At 33.1% G+C, this 21,733-nt stretch overlaps 4 protein-coding genes and 1 non-coding gene across 7 annotated transcripts; 2 read left to right on the forward strand and 3 right to left on the reverse strand.

The window, feature by feature from the left end:
• The first annotated feature begins 4,999 nt into the window (after nucleotides 1-4,999).
• On the forward strand, nucleotides 5,000-7,687 carry LOC133681378 (serine/arginine-rich splicing factor RS31-like). 2 transcript variants are annotated; one of them, XM_062104411.1, is made up of 6 exons: nucleotides 5,000-5,159; nucleotides 5,243-5,375; nucleotides 6,488-6,600; nucleotides 6,731-6,960; nucleotides 7,066-7,320; nucleotides 7,475-7,687. In XM_062104411.1, the coding sequence occupies exons 2-6, from the start codon at nucleotides 5,267-5,269 to the stop codon at nucleotides 7,488-7,490; spliced, it is 723 nt and encodes a 240-aa protein (XP_061960395.1). In that variant the 5' UTR covers nucleotides 5,000-5,159; nucleotides 5,243-5,266; the 3' UTR covers nucleotides 7,491-7,687. The 2 variants fall into 2 exon arrangements, with proteins under 2 accessions (XP_061960395.1, XP_061960396.1); XM_062104412.1 differs by lacking the exon at nucleotides 5,000-5,159 and adding an exon at nucleotides 5,917-6,358 and having other exon boundaries at nucleotides 5,237-5,375.
• Nucleotides 7,688-8,399: 712 nt separating this feature from the next.
• On the reverse strand, nucleotides 8,400-8,995 carry LOC133681379 (calcium-binding protein KIC). The gene has a single exon (XM_062104413.1). The coding sequence runs from the start codon at nucleotides 8,875-8,877 to the stop codon at nucleotides 8,500-8,502; it is 378 nt and encodes a 125-aa protein (XP_061960397.1). The 5' UTR covers nucleotides 8,878-8,995; the 3' UTR covers nucleotides 8,400-8,499.
• Nucleotides 8,996-11,653: 2,658 nt separating this feature from the next.
• LOC133681387 (protein yippee-like At4g27745) lies at nucleotides 11,654-12,752 on the reverse strand. The gene is made up of 2 exons (XM_062104426.1): nucleotides 12,409-12,752; nucleotides 11,654-12,078 (listed from the first exon to the last, which is right to left on the reverse strand). Exons 1-2 carry the CDS (start codon nucleotides 12,502-12,504, stop codon nucleotides 11,851-11,853), a joined length of 324 nt encoding a protein of 107 aa, XP_061960410.1. The 5' UTR covers nucleotides 12,505-12,752; the 3' UTR covers nucleotides 11,654-11,850.
• Nucleotides 12,753-14,789: 2,037 nt separating this feature from the next.
• On the reverse strand, nucleotides 14,790-18,355 carry LOC133681854 (probable serine/threonine-protein kinase WNK4). Of its 2 annotated transcripts, XM_062105024.1 has the most exons (8): nucleotides 17,743-18,355; nucleotides 17,553-17,658; nucleotides 17,299-17,336; nucleotides 16,928-17,155; nucleotides 16,609-16,829; nucleotides 16,368-16,525; nucleotides 15,853-16,258; nucleotides 14,790-15,768 (listed from the first exon to the last, which is right to left on the reverse strand). In XM_062105024.1, the coding sequence occupies exons 2-8, from the start codon at nucleotides 17,625-17,627 to the stop codon at nucleotides 14,888-14,890; spliced, it is 2,007 nt and encodes a 668-aa protein (XP_061961008.1). In that variant the 5' UTR covers nucleotides 17,628-17,658; nucleotides 17,743-18,355; the 3' UTR covers nucleotides 14,790-14,887. The 2 variants fall into 2 exon arrangements, with proteins under 2 accessions (XP_061961008.1, XP_061961007.1); XM_062105023.1 differs by having other exon boundaries at nucleotides 17,553-18,355.
• A 3,201-nt stretch (nucleotides 18,356-21,556) lies between these two features.
• TRNAV-AAC (transfer RNA valine (anticodon AAC)) lies at nucleotides 21,557-21,630 on the forward strand. The gene has a single exon. It is a non-coding gene; the product is annotated as a tRNA-Val (tRNA).
• The last annotated feature ends 103 nt before the right edge of the window (nucleotides 21,631-21,733 follow it).

Raw genomic sequence — 21,733 nt, forward strand, 5'->3', positions numbered from 1 at the left:
TAAGTGGCTCGTTCTTTTCTAAAGCTCTTTTGTTTTCAACGTGTAACAATTAATTTGTTATTGTAAATGTAGTGAAGTGACATTCTACACTGGTCACCAAAATAAATTAATTTTATATATTTTTATTTATTTATTATTATATTTTCTAGCCTTTTAAGAGTTTAACTTATAACAAATATTTCATTATTCGCTTCTAGATGTATTAGTATTAAAATCTAATAATTCTTCATGAATTTGGTTAAATGTCGTAAAACACATGTATTAAAACTTAACAATTCTTGATGGTTAGTTATTGTGTGATATTGAATAATCATAATTAAAATAAATTACATAAAATGATGTGTTCTGTAGGGGATGGCAAGAAGATTTCTTTTAAGAAATAGATGTTCAAGAAACCCTGTGCAAAAGTGTTAGGAGTTCATGATGGGATGGTCTACATAAAAAAAATATTTAATACAGGTTTGATTAAATCAACTTTTATATACATAATTTATCCAGGCTAGTTTATTGAACTTGACTGAGTTTAATAGTAGAGAGTGTGTGGTATGTGAGTGTGTGTTATAGTATAAACTAAAAGAGATAGTGCTTTTACTGTGCATCAACTCATAAAAACACAATTTATTTCTTTGTTTTTTTCCTTTTTTTTCTACATTTAAATTTCTTTTTCTAATTTTATATTTTAACATTTTGTTTGTTGGATATTGAACTTTATAATTTATTTTGATTTACTTTATATGCGGTTAGCTCAGTCTCGTAACTAGTATAACAGGTTTGGCAGGTGAACTTGATAAAATCAAGTTTTTTTGTCTTTTTTAATTAATATTATTTTTTTCAATTTCATCATTAAACATTGATTTGATTGAGAATTAGGTTTCATGAATTATTTTGATTTTCTTTATATGAGTTTATCTCGGTCTCATGACTCGGGTTGTGGATTTAACGAGTTAACCCAGTTGGCTCGAGTTTTTTTAATCTTTTTTAATTGATATTTGTTTTCAATTTCATCTTTCAGCATGAAATTAATTACGAATTAGACTTCATGATTTATTTTGGATTGCTTTTTATGAGGTTACTTTGTTTTGTGACTCAATTCCCATGTTTTGTGGGTTAACCCGAGTAGACTCGGGTAGTTTTACCATGTCTTGTTTGTAGATTGATTTTTTTTTAACATTCAACAATAGGTTTATTAAAAATTGAGCTTCATAATTTGTTATTTGATTTGATTTCTACTAAGTTATCATAGTTTCATGAACTTTATTACAAGTTTGACATGTTAACCCAGGTTAACTCAAGTCATTTTTATGTTTATTTTTTACAAGGTTATCTTAATTCAATAACTCAAGTCACGGGTTTGGAAGGTTAACTCATGTTTTTTAACTATTTTTTTAATTTTATTTTTTAACATTGAATTGATTAAGAATAAAGTTTTATAATTTATTTTGAGTTGTTTTACATTGAGCTATCGTGATCTCATGATTCTGACTAGAAATTTAGTAAATTAACCCAAATTGAATTCAATATGTTGTAGTTTCAATATTATTTTTTAAAAACATATATTGTTTTGAATTTTTTTAATTAAATTATTTTTTTAACATGAGTTGACTTTAAAAACTAATTATGTCACATCAGATGAACATTTATATAATTAAAAAAATATTAGAATGCCAAAATATATTTTTTTGTATTAAAAAATAATTTAATATAATTCACGGAGGCATCCATCTAAAATGTGTGTGTATATAAACCTTTAATGAGAGTGAAAGTACAGGTGTGCAATACTTTTTTCTTATCGAAACATGAGCACGACTACTCGACAGAGTGTTACTGGAACAGCACGGTCGTTTTAATTTAGTATTTTCTCTTCTGTTGTGGAGCTAATGCGCACATAATCCTCCCGATCAGCAATTTTTTAAAGCATAACCCACCTTCCTGGAAAGTTCCATTTTGCTTTAATCACCTGCAACAAAAGTTGCCAGCACTGCATCGTGACGTCATCCGAAATCCAAAGACAGCAATGCTGCCATTTGTTCGACTTGTTCTGTCGCCTCGTTGGGTTTACTTCGGTGGTGTATATCATTACGGTACACCTTTATTTCTACAATTTTTTTTTTCATTTCAAATTATTATATATATATATGTAATTATGTATTGATATTAAAAAAAATAAAAAAATTATTTTAATATATTTTCAAATAAAAACTAATTTAAAAAACAATCTCTATTGTAATCTAGAATAATTTCTCGTCACCGGTTTTCATTTAACTAACAAGGAGTGCAGTGTAAGATAGTGTCATGCCCGATTAATTTTCATGGTTCGTGTTGCTTTCCTGCATATTTTATAGCCTCCTTTTCCCCTTTTTTTAGTTGATCTCTTCCATTCCCTTCGTGATTGTTTATGCATTTGTTGAAGCATGCCAGTTGCGGAGGGGGGCTACTCTGATAATGAGCATATGTAGAATTGCATGAGACTTGGAAAATGATGTGATTATCGGTGTAGACAAAACTTGAAGGTTTTACGTTCTGATTTCTTTGACTTTACACAGGACGAAGTGAGTCATGAATTACAACGATACAAAATAATTTTATCTGTATTTTTCTTAAATTCAATTTTCAATCCCTCAATGATCTTGACATCACCCCAATCAAAGAATTTAACTCTTTTCACACCTTCAACTTACATGCATAAGATTTTATTTGTTTTTACATGTTAAAAGTGTTTTTAAAATAATTTAATTTTTTTTCATGTTAATATTTTTCTGTGTTTTTAAATCATTTTGATATGCTGATGTTAAAAATAATTGTTTTAAAATAAAAAAAATATATTATTTTAATATATTTTCGAGTGAAAAATACTTTAAAAAACAACCGTAACTGCACTCTAAAACACATTCTCACACTTAGATTTTGATTCGTTTAGTTTCATTTTGCCTCCTGAATGATTAGTAGAATGATATTAATTAAAAGAGATGATATTACTTAAAAAAATAATTTTAAAATAAAAATAATAAAAAAATAAGGAGTTGGTAGGTGTAAAAAGTCAAGTTCACATGCTTAGCTTATTCTAGTTTGACGTGATCAAACTTTTTTTTGGGTCTGAACCTGTCTCACTAGTCCATAAAATATATTTGCTAGACTATCCATGTAATATGTTTGGAGTTGATCATTGTTTAGCTATAATAGACCCACACCCAACTGCTTAAATTTATCTGTTATCGCAAATCCGACTACATTATTGATGTTGAAAAACAAAGGACAACTACATCATTGACATTGAACCATAAAATACATCTGCTAGATCATTCATGTAATTTATTTGGGGCTGATCCTTGTCTAGGTATGACAGACCCACACTTAACTGCTCAGAATTATTTGTTATTGCAAGTCTGACTATATTATTAACATTGAAAAAACAAAAGATAACTACTGTGTAAATAATAACTTTTTGAGATTTTAATTAGAGTTTATTTTTAGTCCTGCAAGTTGGATGGATATGTATATTATAACTTATAAAACATATTTAAAAGAAAAAGTTTATTGAATTATAGTTTTTATGTGAAATGGTTGACCAATTAATATAACTGAACTCAACCGGTCAATCGGTTAAGCCAGATGAATAAAATTTTATATTGTTATACTTCAGAAGCGTAACATTTACTAATTATTGCTATTATAAAACGCAACAACTATATTGTTATATTTATAAATAGTAATATTTAGTAATTATGACACTTCTAAAATATAATAAGAAGAAAATATATTATTTCACCAGGAAAAAAAAATCAAAAATTATTGTTCCACCAATATTTTTAAAAAAACTGCTCTAATTTTTTTAAAATCCAATCCAACCACTCACTTTAACATTGTATCAACCCCGAGACAAGCCGATCGAATTTAAATGTCCTATCCAATAAATTTATTACAATTAAACACATACAATGGTCAAAAGATACACACAAAAGCTGTCCTGATGGACCACCCCTTTCAAAGAATCCAAGCAGTTTGCTTTTGTCCTTGCTCGTTTGACCTCCCCATCCACACTTCGACCGTTATCCTTTCTACAACGCAATTTCCTGGAATTCCATCCTTCCACAGAAGTCTACTCCTAACCCCACTATTCATAAAAAAATATAAAAAAGAAGAAGAAAGAGAACGTGTCCAGTGGATTGTATCGTGTGATAACGGCTATAAATGGCTTAAGGAGCTGTATGTAGTTTTTTTTCCTTTTATTCTTTTTTCCAGGTTATTTGAATAGCTCTCCTCTCCAGCGCAACCCTTCTTCGGCCACCAATTCACTTCTGCCGTGGCCACTGGAATTGTTAGAAAAAGTCCAATTCATTTCCATTATTTATATTTTTTTTATATAATAGTGTAATTTACAGTCGGTGACGAAGAGAGGGGCTGGCAGTACCGTGACCCCGACAAGGAAATTTTTTCCCCGCCGTTAATAATATCTATATTTTTAGCTTAAAAAAGTAAAAAATAAAATAGAATCTTCATCTCTAGAATAATTTTTCTAACTTGACCCTTAATTTTATTTTATTTTAGCTCCGCACCTGTTTATACACCGAGACAAATAGATTAATAATTTGTGAATTTTCTTATCAATAAATCATTTTTGAAACACGGATTAGATTTTATGAATATAATGTTTTATATTGTATTAAAATGATATTTTTTTATTTTTTATTTTGTTATATTAATATATCAAAATAATTTAGAAATAAAATAATTTTTTTTTTTAAAAAAACAAGATATAGTCACATAAACAAACACCCGGGATCCGAGAGAGAGTCTGATCAAAATGATACCTGGCAAGGTAAGGTAAGATGGCCTTAATTAAACCAGCTCTACTGAGTTTTATTTATCCAGTGGGCCTGATTATATTACCTCTTCAATAAACCCAACGGGCTTTATCCCTTCCTATATCTATTTCACGTCGAACATCGTTTCCATCTATATCATGAACTTGATATCTCAAAAATACCCTTAATTTCCACGGCTGAAATAGTTGGAAATAAGAAAAAGTGGCAAGGAAAATCCAAAGGTGGAGTCTAATTACGGGTTTATATTTATATAAGCCCTACTCAATTATTCCTTGTTTCCTCCAGGGTTTTACTCCTTTTATCATCACGAACACGCTAAGTGCTCTTCCTCTTCAGGTATGGTTTCCGATCACTCTCCTTCCGTTAAATAAATCTCGCCTCTAGGGTTCTTATCTGTCTTCGACTGTGTTGGTGTTTAGTTAGGGGCGAATCGATTTGCAAGAATGGCGCGGCCAATTTTCGTTGGAAACTTTCAGCAGGAGACGAGGCATTCGGAGTTGGAGCGCTTGTTCAGAAAGTACGGACGGGTGGAGCGAGTTGACATGAAATCTGGTAAACTGTACTTTTTTTTTATTACTTTTATTTGGTGATGAAATGCGGAAGGACTTGTAGTTGAGTTTGATAATTGGTTTAATGATATTATTTATGATTGAGCCGTGGTTTAGGAAAGAATGGAAGTTATTGGTCTGATTGTTGTATTTTTTGCATTTCAAGTTCGATTATCATTTAACTCTTTTTTTTTTTTTTTGCCTTGTGAAACTCTGTTGATACATGGTCTGATGGTTTTTTTTTTTTAAAATGGAATTTCACACTGTAGTTTCTTGTGTCATGAACGGTTTGTTTCGAGCTAAGTTTTGTGATTTCTCCAAGGGATTGCTAGTTTTGGTTTTGAGTGGGATTGGGTGGTTATTTTGTTAATTCTTGACTGGATAGGTATTCTGAAAATCAGTTTGTTGGATATAAAATATATGGCTACTTGAGTAGTGGTGATTACGTTCAAATTAAAAATCCATTTATAAATAAAAAAGCGGAAATGGGCAATTTGAAGTTTCTCTGGAGAACACCTCCATATTAAGTGTTTGTTTTGACGCAGGAACTCTTACTAAGGAAATTTGAGCTTCTATCTGGGCTCGCCAACATTTGTAGTGGCTTGGAAACTTTCTTGCTTGTCTGCTCTCCTTCTCCTTCCACTCACAGATGGAATCATCCTGTATTTTCTTCACTCGATCATCTGTCACTCACCCACCTCACCGCCCTAACTATGCATTTCAAAAGAGTGGTCGTGATGATCTCAGTCAATTTACTATGCCTTGTCTACCACTACTGATAATAGGAGGATGAATTGAAATCTGTCTTGCCATGCCTTCCATTTCTGAACTAGTGCTATCTGAATGGTGAAGCATGCTTAGCAATGACATCTCAGCGTGAAACTTTGGATTTTAAACTCTTAAATGCCAACATCTTCACTTAGTTCATCATGCAACGCTTCCACAATCTACATCCCTATGTGCATCAGCCCATCAAATATTCTACAGGTGTTGTATAAATTTCAAGTTCTTACCAGGACAAGGAATCCTGATTTGGCTGATGTACCCTGGTTAAGTGGATTTAATTCCTAGGCCATGCATCACTTATTCTGTCTCTAATTTCAGTCTTTGCTGCAGGGTTTGCTTTTGTTTATTTCGAGGACGACCGTGATGCTGCAGATGCTATACATGGACTTGACAATATACCTTTCGGTTATCACAGGCGCAGGCTTTCTGTTGAGTGGGCTAGGGTATATGTTGTTCTCACTTTGCTAGTTTTTAATCTAATGTTTTGTCCATGTGTTGCTCAAATTGTTGCTATATTTTTTTGTAAGTGGTTGAGATTTATTTTGTTCTCTGATTATATCATGAATATACTAGGGTGAACGTGGTCGGCATCGAGATGGACCAAGGTTGACAGTGAACCAGAGGCCAACTAAAACCCTGTTTGTTATTAATTTCGATCCAATTCATACAAGGGTTGAGGACATAAAAAGACACTTTGAGCGTTACGGAGAGGTTCTTCATGTCAGAATTCGACGGAACTTTGCATTTGTGCAGTTTGAGACACAAGAAGATGCTACCAAAGCTCTTCAGTGCACGCACATGACGTTAGTCAACATTTTTTGACTATGTTGCTTGTTAAAATGGCCGGGTTATATTTTTCTTTTTTAGATCAGATGATTAACATATTGTATCGTCTTACATTTCTGCAGCAAGATATTGGACAGGGTGGTTTCTGTTGAGTATGCTTTGAAAGATGACAGTGAGAGGGGTGACAGATATGATAGTCCTCGAAGAGGAAGTTATGATGGGAGGTCGCCGAGTCCAGCTCATCACAGGCGGCCAAATCCTGATTATGGTCGAGGTCACAGCCCTGTTTATGATAAGTACAATGGTCCAGTGCATGACAGGCGCCGAAGTCCTGATTATGGTAGGAACAGAAGCTCTGAGTATGGCAGACACCGCAGGTATTGCTTTCCACTTGAACTGAGAGTTTCTCCACTCCTCTTTTTTTTTGCTCGTTTTTCCAAGAAACAGCACAGCTGTTTGAAGCTTATCTTCTCATCTGTTCCAGAGGAACGCATATTTTTCATTATCTTGTTTTCTTATGTTTGTTTACAGTCGATCACCAGTTTGAAGATCAAGAACACGAGGAATGATGGAAGCTTTCTGCTTGTTTCACTGCACCATCTCTTGTGTAATTGCAATAGCTTAAGATCTGTAGAAAAGTGCATATTGGCATAGTATATGTAGTTTCTTCTCCAGTGTAGATTTCATGGATTTACAATTTGGGGCACTTGTCTATTTTATATCAAAGTAGAGATATTGGTCGAATTTGGTTATCATTGGCCGCATAGTAGACGGCGATGTCTTTGAATGGTTTGCTCTGGGCTTGAAGCAGCGCATCTTAATTCTTAAGGTTCTGGCAACATCCTCGTTAAATTCCTACTAATAGATGGTGATTTTCTGTCAACCGCGCCGATGCCTTCAAAATTGTTTTTTGGTTATGTAGTTGAGAAGTTGGATGTTCAATTAATTTAATAAGTTGTTTCCTTGGATGGATGGATGATTAGGCTAAAAGAATTGTAAATTATATTCCCACTTCTCCATTGAGTTCATGGGCCGTTCTTTTTAACTCAATTATCACGCCTGCATATTTTTAGTTTATGGCCTTTTAAGAGAAGACAAACTAGTCAATTATCCAACGTCCTATCCAAGCATTTTAGGGTTTTTGCTTCCCTACTTTCCTTGCCCGCTAGAAGTTTATTTGTCTTGCTAGGAAGGCTAGCCTAACCTGTCCCCTCTTTGATGTGCCTAAAATAAAAGCCTTTTGAGTTTTCATTTTCAGTGAACAATGCACGCGTGGAATACGAACTTGGAGACCCACATGATCATCACCTCACCGTCTCCAGAGCAGTTTACGTGAAGGTGAGTGATTGTGTATTCGTGTCACTAGTTGCTGTGTTTAGCATCTCTTTTCATTCAGTTAGTGGCCGGATCTGTTAATCTGAGAGCACTTCCTGTTAATGGTAGATGTATTCCTGCATGCAATACAAAATGAAGTTCATTGTGCTCATCAATTACAACCTGCTCGTACAACATAATGAAAGAGACAACCTTCTTCTAAGTTAATACAACAGGAAAAATCAGGGTGAGGATGTCCTTGGTTCCTTTTCAAGTGCTTTCTGGAGCCAGGTTTCAGCATCCTGCATCATCTCAGGACTCAGTCTCACCATCAGAACGCAGAATTCTGTTTCATTGAGTGCTCCATCTCCGTCAAGGTCTCCTTCTCTCACCATAGCCTCCGCATCTTCTTTGCTCATCCCTTCCATCCCTAGTAGTGCCGAATTCCTTCGCAGACTTTCTGATGTAATCAACCCCTTTTCGGGGTCCGCCAAAAGACGAAAGCCCCCACATAATTCAGACACAAAAGCCTTTACATCAAGCTTCTCTGCCATAACCGGTAACAAATCCTGATACTCGCCGCTTGTTGCAGTTTTCATCCCAATTTGACCCTTCTCCATTTCTGTTGATGAGAAAACTCAGGACAATATTTGGGCGTGGAAAAATATATAAAGCCTTAGGGATGAGCTAAGGTTGACAGATTTATCTGACCTTTTATAAGCATGGAAAGTGTCATTGCTTTTTCGATATGGTCCCATATCATTTGGGCAGTTTCTAATGAAGCTCAAAAGAAAGTAAACACATCAAAACCATTGATATCCATCCACTATTCATGTAAATGGACGGTCTGATTCATGTGTCAGGACACATATCTAGAAATTGGCAGTTCAGCGTCTTACAAGTTCTGTGGTGGTGCCACCATTTTAAGATTTTCCTTTATTTTATTCCCAGGAATATAAGTTTCTAGGAAGGTTCATCTTGCGGGGAATACAGGATCGTATGGGCGGTGGCTAGACGCAAACTTAATAATTGATGGGATGAATTGGCTTAAAATGTCCGATTGGTGTGCTTCTGTGAAGGTTCCTGTTCTCTCTCTCTCCCTCCCCCACTCTAACAATTTGATGTTTGGATTCTTCCATTGATTGTTCTCTGTCCATTATAATACTATGATTTATTTGTTCCATCCAATTAGTCATTGATTCCAGCATCTAACGCACGCACTAGACCATTGGAAGCATTCACATGCCTACTCATGTAGATGGTGGATGCTGTTAAAAATTGTTTAGGAGAAGCAACGATTTTGCAGAATATTTGACATATAACCAAGCGAATAACATACTACACAAACGATAAGCACAAATATATAAAACCATTTCGGATTAAAACAAGAGATAAAGATAGTTGTTTGTCAAGAACTGTATTTCTTCTCCTTAAAGCTTAATTATTCGTCAATTAATGTAAACTATTTTAATATAAATAATTTGTCGGGATTCTAGGAAGGATATCACAAGAGCTAAGAAGGGAAAGAAAATAAAACATTTTTTTCTATGTTCTGGAACTATTTGGATTTTCAAAAGTAAGTTTTTAGTTTTAAAAATTAAAGCATAATAATAATAATAATAATAATAATAATAAACATGCTTGCTCTTCATTAAGATTAAGACCTATTTGGAAGTGTGGTTATAGATATTTTTAAAGTGTTTTTTATTTTAAAATGCATCAAAATAATATCTTTTTATTTTTTAGACCAGCCTATCAAAAAATAATTTAAAACATAAAAAAAATTAATTTTTAATAAAAAAATTTAATTTTGTTAAAACTCACATTTTCAAACGCTCTCTGCATCAATCCATTAACTTTATCGTAACCAATTTTTCAACTTGTATTTGTTAAAGCTATCCACGAGTTTTTTTTCCTACTAATTATTGAATCATTTATCATGTGTGCTTGCTCTCCGTCAAGACTGAACCCTAATTAAGATTCTTTTTTTTCTTTCTTTCTTATTGAATACATAAGATTAGGGGAGATTCCCATAAAGACTTGCTTCCAGCCAAGAGCCTAAGACCCTTTTAACACCCATAAACATTAAGTTTTTTTTTTTTTTGCTGAATTTGATGGTGAGATGTCCTTGCCAAGTCATCTAGAAGTTAAATATCAGTGCCATATATTATCCAGGTCAGTTTAATGACAAAAAAAAAAAACCCATGTTTCCCGAAAGAAAGACAAGCAAGAAAGCTCAAACCCACACATAAAACCAAAGAGAATCTTGAACATGGCAAGTGATTGGATAGCTAGCGCTCACCAGTTGCGAGTTTTTGGGCTCACGAACATCTCCTATTAGCCTTGGATCGAGTGGTCTTGCCATGCCCTTGGGTCTTACCCAAGTGATGTGGTGGGCTAAACGGTGCGCGGCGAGATGGCGGCATCATTAAATTGCAGGGTTCTTACAGGGATAATTGTTTTCTTGCCTGATGGAAGCATAATTGGTTTTTTCATGCTTACAAATTTCATGAGCTCATCCGTTACGAAATTGTTGTCCTCGTCTCCTTGGTAGCTATACCATTTTAATAATTGACGAGTACCAGACTGTCTGTGTATGCAATTAGACAATCGAATTGGGGTCAGCAGTTTGATTGTACATTTTTGTTTAGCTTCATGTCTCCATCAATAACATCATTTTATGTTCTTCACCTCAATTGTTTTCTTAAAAAAATTATTGTCTGATGTTGGCACAGATGGCTAAATCAATTATCAAGAGATTGTTTAATGTTTTAAGTTTTAGTCTTGCTATCTAACTTTAGATAATATGACATATTACTCAACTGGTTTGTCGAGCATTGCTTGCCAGCAATATTCTAAGCTTCGAGCGAATCAAAGTAAATGTGGCTGAAATGTGTAAGTTTTTCTATAGAGGTTTACAAAATTACATGGCTTAATCAACTTTCACGATCTTGTTGATTGGAGATATGCTAGCTAGACTGCCAAAAGGTGGCTTCGCTGCATGTGCAATGCATCATTTTACACGAATGAGGAAATTTTAAAACTGAAAAGGAATAGGAAGCTACCCAGAAACTACCAAAAAGATTTTTTTTTTCATTGATGTTCGAGACGAAATATCATCTTCAATCCCCTTACTTGCCAAGAAGCTAGACACCTAGGTACAAAAATTTCACTTTCCCACTTTTCTTGACGTCAAAACACAAGATAATACAACATTCCGATTTTCAATGCAGAATTTGAACAGTTACCGATCTTAAGATTTGGTTAGTATTTTAATAGTTGATATAATATATATATTTTTTATTTTTTAAAATTTATTTTCATATCAGCCTATTAAAATATCTAAAAAAAAAATTAACATAATTTTTTTATTTTAAAAAAATATTTTTAAAATACAAAAACAAACTGGATCTAATTACACGGAAAACATTCATTAATGACAATATTTTTCACCACATGAAGCATGCTAATGTCCACTTAATTAGAATTTGAATTGATACTGTGTAAAAGATAAAACATTCTGAAGGCAATCAAAGAACTTGTATGGATGGCCATTGGCCAGGACACGAGGGCTTGTGGTGACCATACATCTGCTACCAGTTTTCCTTGACAATCTTGAAATTTTCAAGGACAATTTTTCCTTCCTTGTACCTCTGCGATTCTTCATAAGCCTTCCAATACTTCCAACCTAATAACTCCCCACAATCGGAGCAGTAAACATCAGCGATCGTGTGGACACCAGTGATAAGCCGGCGGTCCTCTTTCGGCCCTAAGATAATGTTCATTGCATGGGAGAACAGAATGGCTCTACCATTGTTTGCCTAAGAAAATATCCGTTGTTGTGAAATAACTTGAAATATTATCATCCAAATGTCGAGAAGGATCATTTAATAAACCAAGTTCTTGAATTATAGCAACACTGAAATTAAATGACTTAATTAAGATCGTGCTCATGTATATATGGATCCTTCGATTCCATATGTTTGACATGCGAAGATCCTGTAAATTGTAATTACTAGGCTAATCGAACATGTAGAAGAATATTTTTTATGTGAACCGTACCGTTAATTTCGTGTTTTATAGTGTTATTTACTTATTTACATTGCAGCATAAAAAAAAAAAAGAAACCTTGAGAGATCAATGAAGCTCACCCGAAAAGTCTTGGAGACAATATCATCGTGACAGGAAACAAGGTTTCTGCACTTAAAACAACAGTACAACCGTGGCCCAACTGCGCCCTCAGCCATGGAAACTTTGCTTCTCCGAAGAAACCAGAGCAAGAGAAGGCAAAGAAAAGAAACTAGCCAGCCATTAAACCAGAATTTTCTTTAAAGGATAAACTCGATCAGAACATTAATAAGGCATCAATGATTGAGAACTATGTAGTCTAATCAGAGACCCTAATAAGATAATTGATGGAGTAACGAATCCAAATAGAAAAATATAGTAAATTGAATAAACAAAACCAGGTTGACAAAGACGTTAATGGCAGGGGCCAAAGCAAAACCCAAAACAAGATGAAAAGTTTACACTAATAATGTAATTAACAAAGCATTAAACCCGTCAATGGTTGTTGCTTTTAGACTAAGCCTTCGTCCTGGAAATTCTAATCTAATAAATTATTAAAACATCAGTTTCACAGAATGTACTGTAAGCAAAAACAACGGTAAACAGGTATTATGACTTAACTAAAGACTGCCAAGTTATCGAAATCTTCTGAATTGATTGCCTTCCCCATAGGCCATAGACAATATTCATTTTTCAGAAGACCAGTTCCCAACTTGCCTGTGCACTTTACATAGATGCAATAGCTGCTGCCAAGTCCTTTTGGTAAGGAGACAGGTAAAGAAAAGATGATCGCGATCCTCATCATCAAAATTACAAATTACATATAAAGAAACTTTCTTGATCCATCTGGTTTGATCGTGCAGGAGGCCACATCCATTCTCCTTCTTGAATCACGTCACACAATTTTGAATTCCCAGATAAACCTGATTCAATGATTATCCCTCGTCGAAGAGCTTTAACAAATGGACCACGAGGGTACCAATTGTCTCACCATATAGAAAATTCCTTGCCATAACCAATTATTCACGAGCACTGCTCCCATACACTGTCCTTCAGTTTCATTATCTTTCTCCAAGCTTCTGCCTTTTTATTTGGAATATTGATTGAATCTCTCATTTATGCACCGAATAATTGAGAGGGGAAGAGAAAGACTTTTTTTTTTATAGCAAAACTAATTAATTAGTCCTTATTATTTAAAAAACTATATATTAATTTAATTTTTATATTATTAAATCTATTAATAACTTAATCCTTTTTGTCCATTTAATACTATTTTTCAATTTATTTATTTTTATTACTTAAGAGATAGAGAAAAAAAGAAAAAGAAGTGGATAAAATATGAAAATTAATGAGAAGAAGATTATTTTTTAAAAAAGAAAAAGCACTTCTTTCCGCTTATTCCAACTACTACTTTTTTTTAATGAAAATATTTAATTTTAATTATGATTTGATTAAGTTCTCATTAATCACTTGATTAAAAATAATAGTATATATTATTAAGTATAAACAAAAAGAGGAAGTTACTCAACCCTTCTAATAAAGTATTATTTATTGGAATAATAATTGTTTTTTTAATTTTATTATTTAATATTAAATTTATATTTTTATTGAGTTATCACATTCTTATAATACAAATTGCGGGGTTGACGAGTTAACTTTACTGACTTATATTTTTATTTTATTTTTTTTAATATTAAATTAATTAGAGTTTTTTTAAACTTCTCATCATAAAACATTATTCAATGTAACATTTTTTCTTCTTCTCCGATTTGTTTTTCAATAAAGGACGACTAATTCTAGTGAAGAAATATAATAACTCAAGCTTTGAGAAAACGAAACGAACACTCAAAAACATCTCGGTTTATTTGATAAATGGGGGGGTGGGGGGGGTGGGGAGCGGCTATGAGGGTACTAGGTAGTGAACCTCATCCGCTTAACAATGGAAATGCTATGCCTTGTTCAACTGGTCGGTTGTGTCAGGGTTGAGTTCATGAGTTTTACAAGGTTAAGCTGAACTTGCTCACCTAATTGCATGGGAGAAATATTTTCTATCTCCTTATTAGATTTGACTAAATTATGATATTCAGTTTCCACAGTTTAAGACGATGCCTTAAGTTTTAACTTGTAAAACTGGTCTTATTTTCAATCATTCTTGTTCATCCTGCAGCATCCTTACAGCTCCTTCATCAGGGCAGATGAAGGCTTGCTAACTCGAATTGGTCTTATTTTCTTGGTGTCGTTTCTCAATTCTACTACTTTCTCTCTTTTATTTGATTTCCCTTTGCAACTTCGGAAAGGCCTGTTAACGGTAGGTACAGATTAGATCAGCTGAGAAGCCAGCAACAGCATTTTACTTTTGCTTGAATGACACGCGTGGAAAGATGTGATGTGCTCAGGACTTGTCATCCATATTTTTGCCTTGTAAGCCTCACAAGTTATACTCAGATCTTCGCATGTTTCAAGTTAATACATATTACAGCCCTTAAACAAATTATTAGTGAATGTTATTATAAACAAGATAGAAGAAAACACACAAAAATCAGCTGGGGGATAGGTTCTTAATCAATGAGCAGGTAACTTCTTCTTTCCTGTCCATCTCTTTCTGGTGGCCTCCAGCGCCTCCTCTTTCATCCTAGTAAGTTCTACAAACCAATTATGGTACTGTGCCTCTATTGCATCGAGTCCCAGCTTTAGATCATCATATCCGTCTTTGTCAGCTAATGATTGAGAAGAGCAGCTGCTCGTCAAGCTCATAACATTTGATGCTCCACTTTGCTTGGGGAATGACCACTCTGAGTTCTCTGTACATTCGTTCATTGAAACGAATTCTCCTACATAACTATCTTGTCTATCCAACTCGCAATTGAGATATGCATCTCCAAGCTTTGACTCAGTAACATATCCATTTGTGCCTTTGAAGCTTCCATCATTATTGTAATATTCAGACGTTCTATTGTTTATAGATGAAGCACCTTGGACAAGTATCTCTGAAACAACTGTTGACGGAGATTCTTGATCTCCCATGTTAGTTAAACTTGGAGAGGAATTGTATACAAATTGAGAAATCTCATTATTGGGGTGGTCACTGATATTACTACCATCAGCTTGTAAGCAATGACTCCTTGTTAACCCAGAGAGATCATCTTGCTCAGCTAGTGTTCCAAAAGGAACACTACTCAACATTGAATTCCAAGGGTATGCAATTAATTTTTCTCCATTTTCAAAGACTGGGGACTCAGTGTAAGGACCTATTGCAACATTTGAGGAACCATAAGACGATGGCTTCCAACCAGGGAGAAGTTTCACAATCAAGGAATCAATAAGTTCAGCTATGAAAGCGACATCATGATCTGCCAACTCTAGTTGTTCAACCATCTCACTTGCCACAGATATTGCGGTATCGCTGTCAAGGTAGAAGATAAAATGAATATTCCTCACCCGACCTGCAAGTAGCAATGACCAAGTTGAAGTTATTGCATTTGCGAATATGAGTAACAGCAAGTCCTCCAAAATTCATAATTCCTTACCACCCAAGTCAGAGATTCGTAAGGTCAGAGATGCAGAGTTATCATCATTTTTCATCCCCTTTAACCCAAATTCATTGTTCTTATGTGCTCTCTGATATTCCAAAACTGGAGATTTTGGACTTCCATTGTTGCTTCCGGTACATGTACTTTCTGAAAGTTGCTTTTCGTCGATATCCATGTCCATGAATAGAGGGCCAGATTTGGGTAAACTTAGTGAAATAGGAAACTGGTCAGGTACCGGTAAGGGATCACAGATCTGTTCCAGTATTGGAATCTCAAGCTGAAGAAATGGATGTTTGAGTAGCTCCTTGGCAGACAATCTCTCAGATGCTGGAAGAAGACATTTCTCAATAAACTCCTTAATCTGTGTGTTACCCACTGTCTTGAGGGAAGCAGGTTTAATACCCTGCAAATGTAGTGAAATGCACGTCAATCAATCAAGAAGATAGTCATATAAAGAAATTTGATAAGAAAGGCCATGTAAATGATAATAAGCTGATGATTAAAGAACTTACAGAGGTAACCTTCTTATAAATTTGAGCTGCATTTCTGCATTCACTGTATGGATAATTACAAGTAACCAATTCTAATATGCACATCCCAAAAGAATATATGTCGACAAGTTCGTTATATTCCTCTTCATATAGTTCTGGAGCCATAAATTCAGGAGTTCCTGGTGTAAGCAAGAGAAATGCTCAGTAATTCTAACAAAGTTCGTTTTATCTATGCATAGGAATTGAAGCATCAAGTCAATACCGATAACGCTCTTTGCAGTAGGCTTCTGCATAACAATGGCCAACCCAAGGTCTCCAATTTTAACTTCTCCATGATTTCCATTAACAAATATATTGTCACATTTTAAATCCCTGTGAATGATAGGCGGACTGTGACAATGGAGATAGACTAAACCTCGGAGAATTTGCCTCGCCCAATTCTTTATTGCTTTTATATCAATATTTCTGTGCTTCCTTCGATATCTGATAACCAAAGACAAACAATTAGTACAAATGTAAACAACAAAGACAAATAATGCAAGGCAAAGAAAAACCAACAAAAAAATGATTCAAGAACATACTGCCTCAGATTCCCAGATGTGAAGAGTTCAGTAATCATGTTAATTGTTTTGTTCTTATCATCCACCCAAGAATTGAAGAACTTGATGATGTTTTCATGTCTTAGTGACCTTAGCAGATAAACTTCAGAATATAATTTTTCAAAATCTTCTGGCGACCGCAAGACATCATCAATTCTCACTTGGTTCCAAGCAACTTCTATCCCATCCACTTCATCAAATGCCCTGTAACTGCAAAAAAGAGTACAGAGGGATCGCCATATATGCATTCAAAAATTAATTCTCTGCTTTCAAAGATTTTAGCTTTCTGAAAATATGCAACCTCCAAATAGACTTTTCTTAAATAAAAGAAAGGTTAAGCATAAGGATCATACACAGTCTTAAATGCACCCTTTCCCAACACATCATCATACTGTAATCAACAAAAAGGAAAACTGAAAATTAGTGATCACAAATAGAGAAAAGAGCTTTCTCATAATAAAAGAAAACATGAACAATAAAAAACCAAAATATAACTAAATTGCCTCAAATTAAACCAAATCATCTCATACAGTACCTGAAGGCAACAACTTGAAAAGCTAAATGCTAAAACGAACATGAAATTGAATTGAAGAAAACTGTTATATACCCGGACATATCTACCGGTTGGATCTTTTTCTACCAAATCAGCCCCAGCATCAGAAGGCTCCATCGCCGAATACATTCCATTATTTGGTGCCAAAACTAATCCAGCACTGTCACTAGTAACAGGTATCATTCTTGCCGAACTAAAAACCAACAAAGAAGAACAAAAAAAGAAAAGGAAAAGGAAAACGCACTCGTATTTCCCTATCTTGTTGGGTGGTCAAAAAAACCTGTCTGTTATTTACTAAAATTTTCACACCTAATTAAGGCAATTCCCCTTGATCGACAGGCAAAAATCAAAGACGTTTTCCGTGTCGATGCTCGGAGAATGCTTCAGAAGCAATGCAGAAGATATCGAAAGCCGAATGTCGCAAATGAAATCGGCATTCGATGACAAGAAATGACACGTCTTTTTGTTGTTGATCTTGAGGCAATGAACTACAGAAATTCGTAAGCCCAAAAGCCACGCCTCTACAATTCTTGTCCATTCTCTAAACTAATCCCAACACCACCAAGTTCTCTATTAACATCCTTGTAAACCAGAACAAAAAAAGAACCCAAAAAAATAAAAGAATATATATATAAAAAAAAGAACGTCTGTTTTGAAAAGAAAATGGGAGTGAAAAAAAGAAATGAGAGAAGAAATGGGATAGGCTAAAAAGAGGAGAAAATGGTGGTGATGTACGGAACCGGAATAGAAGGAGTAAACAAACACTTGTATGGTCGATGAAATCAGTAATTTTAGTTAACTAACATGCGATGGTTCTTTTCTTGTCTTGGTTTAGGTTGGAGAGTGTCGTTATGCGAAGTTGGTTTTGTCTTGCCGCTTCTATTGTATCTATTGCCAGCTTAGCTTTCAACCGTTACCATATTTCTTTATTTTTTTCCCCCTTTGTTTCTTAATTAACAGAAACTAAATCGGGAATTTACTGTAGCTATTTTCATTGTTAACTCTTTTACAATTGGTTATAACAGTGTATTTTTTTTAAAATATATATTTTAATTCTCAAATATTTTTTTTATATAATTAAGCAATTTTAAATTCAAATTAGCACTTAATTATATGTTTTTTTTTGCAGGGTGAGTTGAATTAAAATAATAAAGAGAATTGAAGTGAAAAAATATGAGCGACATAAGTGTCGTTTTGAAATTTGTTTTAAAATTTATTTTTTTTCCTTATTTTTTTTAACTATTAGATTGCTGGTTCTTATAATCTTTTAAAAATATATTTTGATATCAACTTTTAATTTTTTTTTTTACTCTTTTTTGGGCGAAGAAAAGGACGGCCACTGAATTCCGGCTTAGGAGAGAAAGTTAATGTTGGGGAAGATTTTAGAAATCAAAATAGTCTATTTTTATGTTAAAAGGTTCATGTGATAAGAAAAGTTATAATTAGATGTTTTTTTTTAAAAAAAACTTGAAAACACCTAAAAAATAGATTTGAGCCTGGGAAGATTTTTGTTTCTAGATTGATTTCAAGTTTTGAGATATATTTTTTTGTGTGTTTTGGAGGCCATGAATTACTTTAGCAAGGTTTCTAAGGTATTTCCTATATGTTTTGGGTAAAAATTCGGTTCAAAATTGGTTTTTGGGTAAAAAAAGAGCCATGTTTTTCCAACCACACTAGTACCCATATGCTGGGATTTCCAAACAACGTGTCGGTTTTTTTGTTAGGAAACTAGCGGACGATATGTTATCTATCCCGTTAATCTTAAAAATAAATAAATTAAAGATCCACTCAAGTCATCCGCTCCGTTAAACTTAAAAAAATTAAAGACCCACACAAACGAGGCTTAGGCTTGACTTACCAGGCCCAACAACATCTGGCTTCATTGCTTTTTTTTTCCATAAATGTTTTTATATATGTATTAATGGCTTTTTTAGATATGTTTTTTAAATTTATATTATAATTAATATATATTCTCTATGATTTTTTTTTAGCCTTTGTTGAATAGCAATCTTTTTAATTATATTGGTTGTTTTTAATTTTTGTAATTCATTTGTAATTTGTTTTTATATATTTGTTATAGATTAAATATTAATTCCTTATATTATTTTAATATGTGCAACCTTTCATAATATTTTTTTCTTATATTTTATTCAATAAATGTTATATGTGTGTCAATTTCTATTACAAATTGATTTTTATAAATAATTTTATTAAACACAACCAAATAAATGACTTGTGTTATGATATTAAATATTTTAACTACATTGATCTCTTGATTTTTTCAATTATGTTTTTATTTATCGTTAATTACTTAAGTTCATCTATTTATACAATGATTCTTGATTTATTTAATTGGATGCATGCATAAGTTTTTTAATTTACATTTATGATTTTTTATGTGAAAAAACGCATTAAAAAATTTTACATGTTCAAGTTTTTTTATTATTATTATGTATTGATATTTTCAATTTGATCATTGTTTTCATGATTTCTTAATTTTTTTCTTTAATGATTTTATAAAAATTTTATTATTTTTCATTTCACCATTCAATTCAAATCCAAGTTAATGGTATATTGTTATTTTTATTTATTTCGGTCATCATTTATCATTGTTTTTTTTTCATATAATTTAAATAAAACTAGCTTTCTTAGTTGATTGAGACTATAACTCAAGTTAATGAATTTTTTTTAAAAAAAACACTAATAACATCTAAATATTTTACTGAAAAAAAAATAATACAGATCCAGATTCCAGATCCATGGCACAGCACAAAACCAACCTCGTTCATTCTACAATTGGTTTTTGCCTCATCTTTGTTTTCTTTTCTCACTTTTCCTTTCCCTTTCATTTTCATGGCTAGTCTGGAAAACGTTGATACTTTGCTCAATATTATACTCAGGGCGGAACTAGAATTTCCAGGTTGGGTTAACTAAGATGGTTTGAGGGTGTCACGGGAAGGGTTGACTAAGATGATATTAAATCAAATAATTAAAAAATTTGTGAGGTTTGACGACGCCATAACACCTGTGGTTTGAACCACAAGTCCGCCCCTAATTATACCCTTAAACACAACCCAGTTAATTGTAAAAAAAAAAAGTAAGTCAATATTTAAACTAACTTACCATGTTTTATCCTGCCAAATTATGATTTAATTTTTTTTTTTGCATTTAAAATGTATCTTTAAATTGTTTTTTTTATAAACAAATAAAAATAGTGATTTGATGTTAAACATAGATCTAAAGTAAATAATTCGCAACCCTTATAGCTTGGCACAAAATCTTTGATTTACTTTGCATCTTTTAGATGATATTAAGTCAAAAAATTTATTATTACCTACTTTCTCTCACTATTAATTATGTTGCCGTTTTTAGCCCCCAAAAGAAATATGTTTCCTTTTTGGCTATTTATTTGTTTTAACAAAAACTTATTAAGATAGAAAATTACTTTTTATGATTTTATTTTAGTTTTTAAATACAACTAGAAGGTAGATGTGCTTTAAACTCGGGTTATGAGTTTTGATTAGATTATTGAGTCAATTCAAGCTGATTCATATTGTTTTTATAGAATAAAAACATATTATTTTTATTAAAAAAAATAAGTAGTTAACGGGTTACAACCGAGATTTTTATCAAATCTTATCGATTAATCAAGTTTTCTAGATTTTTACTTTTACTTTTTATTTTTTTAAATTTAACTTGACTCCAGTCTCAGGTTGGTTAAATACAAAGTCGACCCGCCGAGAATTTTAGAATTATGATTTTTTTGCATAAAAAATCTACCTTATGTGAACTCTGATTTTCTGGTGGGGTAAAATCGTATATCCCATACCAATCCTTTTGCCATCCCTATACAAATCGTGGTGGATTTTATGATCTTCCGGTGAGCTCAAGCTTGAAAGAAGTTTTCATTTTAGATCTATTATGTTAGTGTATTATCGAAAGATCAATTCTTCTCCTATTCTTCTTCTCTGTTATTTTTAGTTTTTCTGAAATGGGAAAGAAACATGTAAAATAATAAATTAATATATATATAAAAATATGGCAAGCCTTGACAAAGCGGTGTCGTGGTGTAGTTGGTTATCACGTCAGTCTAACACACTGAAGGTCTCCGGTTCGAGTCCGGGCGACGCCATTTTGTTTTTTTGAATTATTTTAACTTTTGTTCTCCTGGAGTATGTTTTCCTTCATCTTGATATGCGACGCCGTATTCTGAATTCTTATCTCTCTCTTTTTTT

This window comes from Populus nigra, chromosome 2, assembly GCF_951802175.1.
Source record: "Populus nigra chromosome 2, ddPopNigr1.1, whole genome shotgun sequence".
In the NCBI taxonomy this organism is placed as follows: Eukaryota; Viridiplantae; Streptophyta; class Magnoliopsida; order Malpighiales; family Salicaceae; genus Populus; species Populus nigra.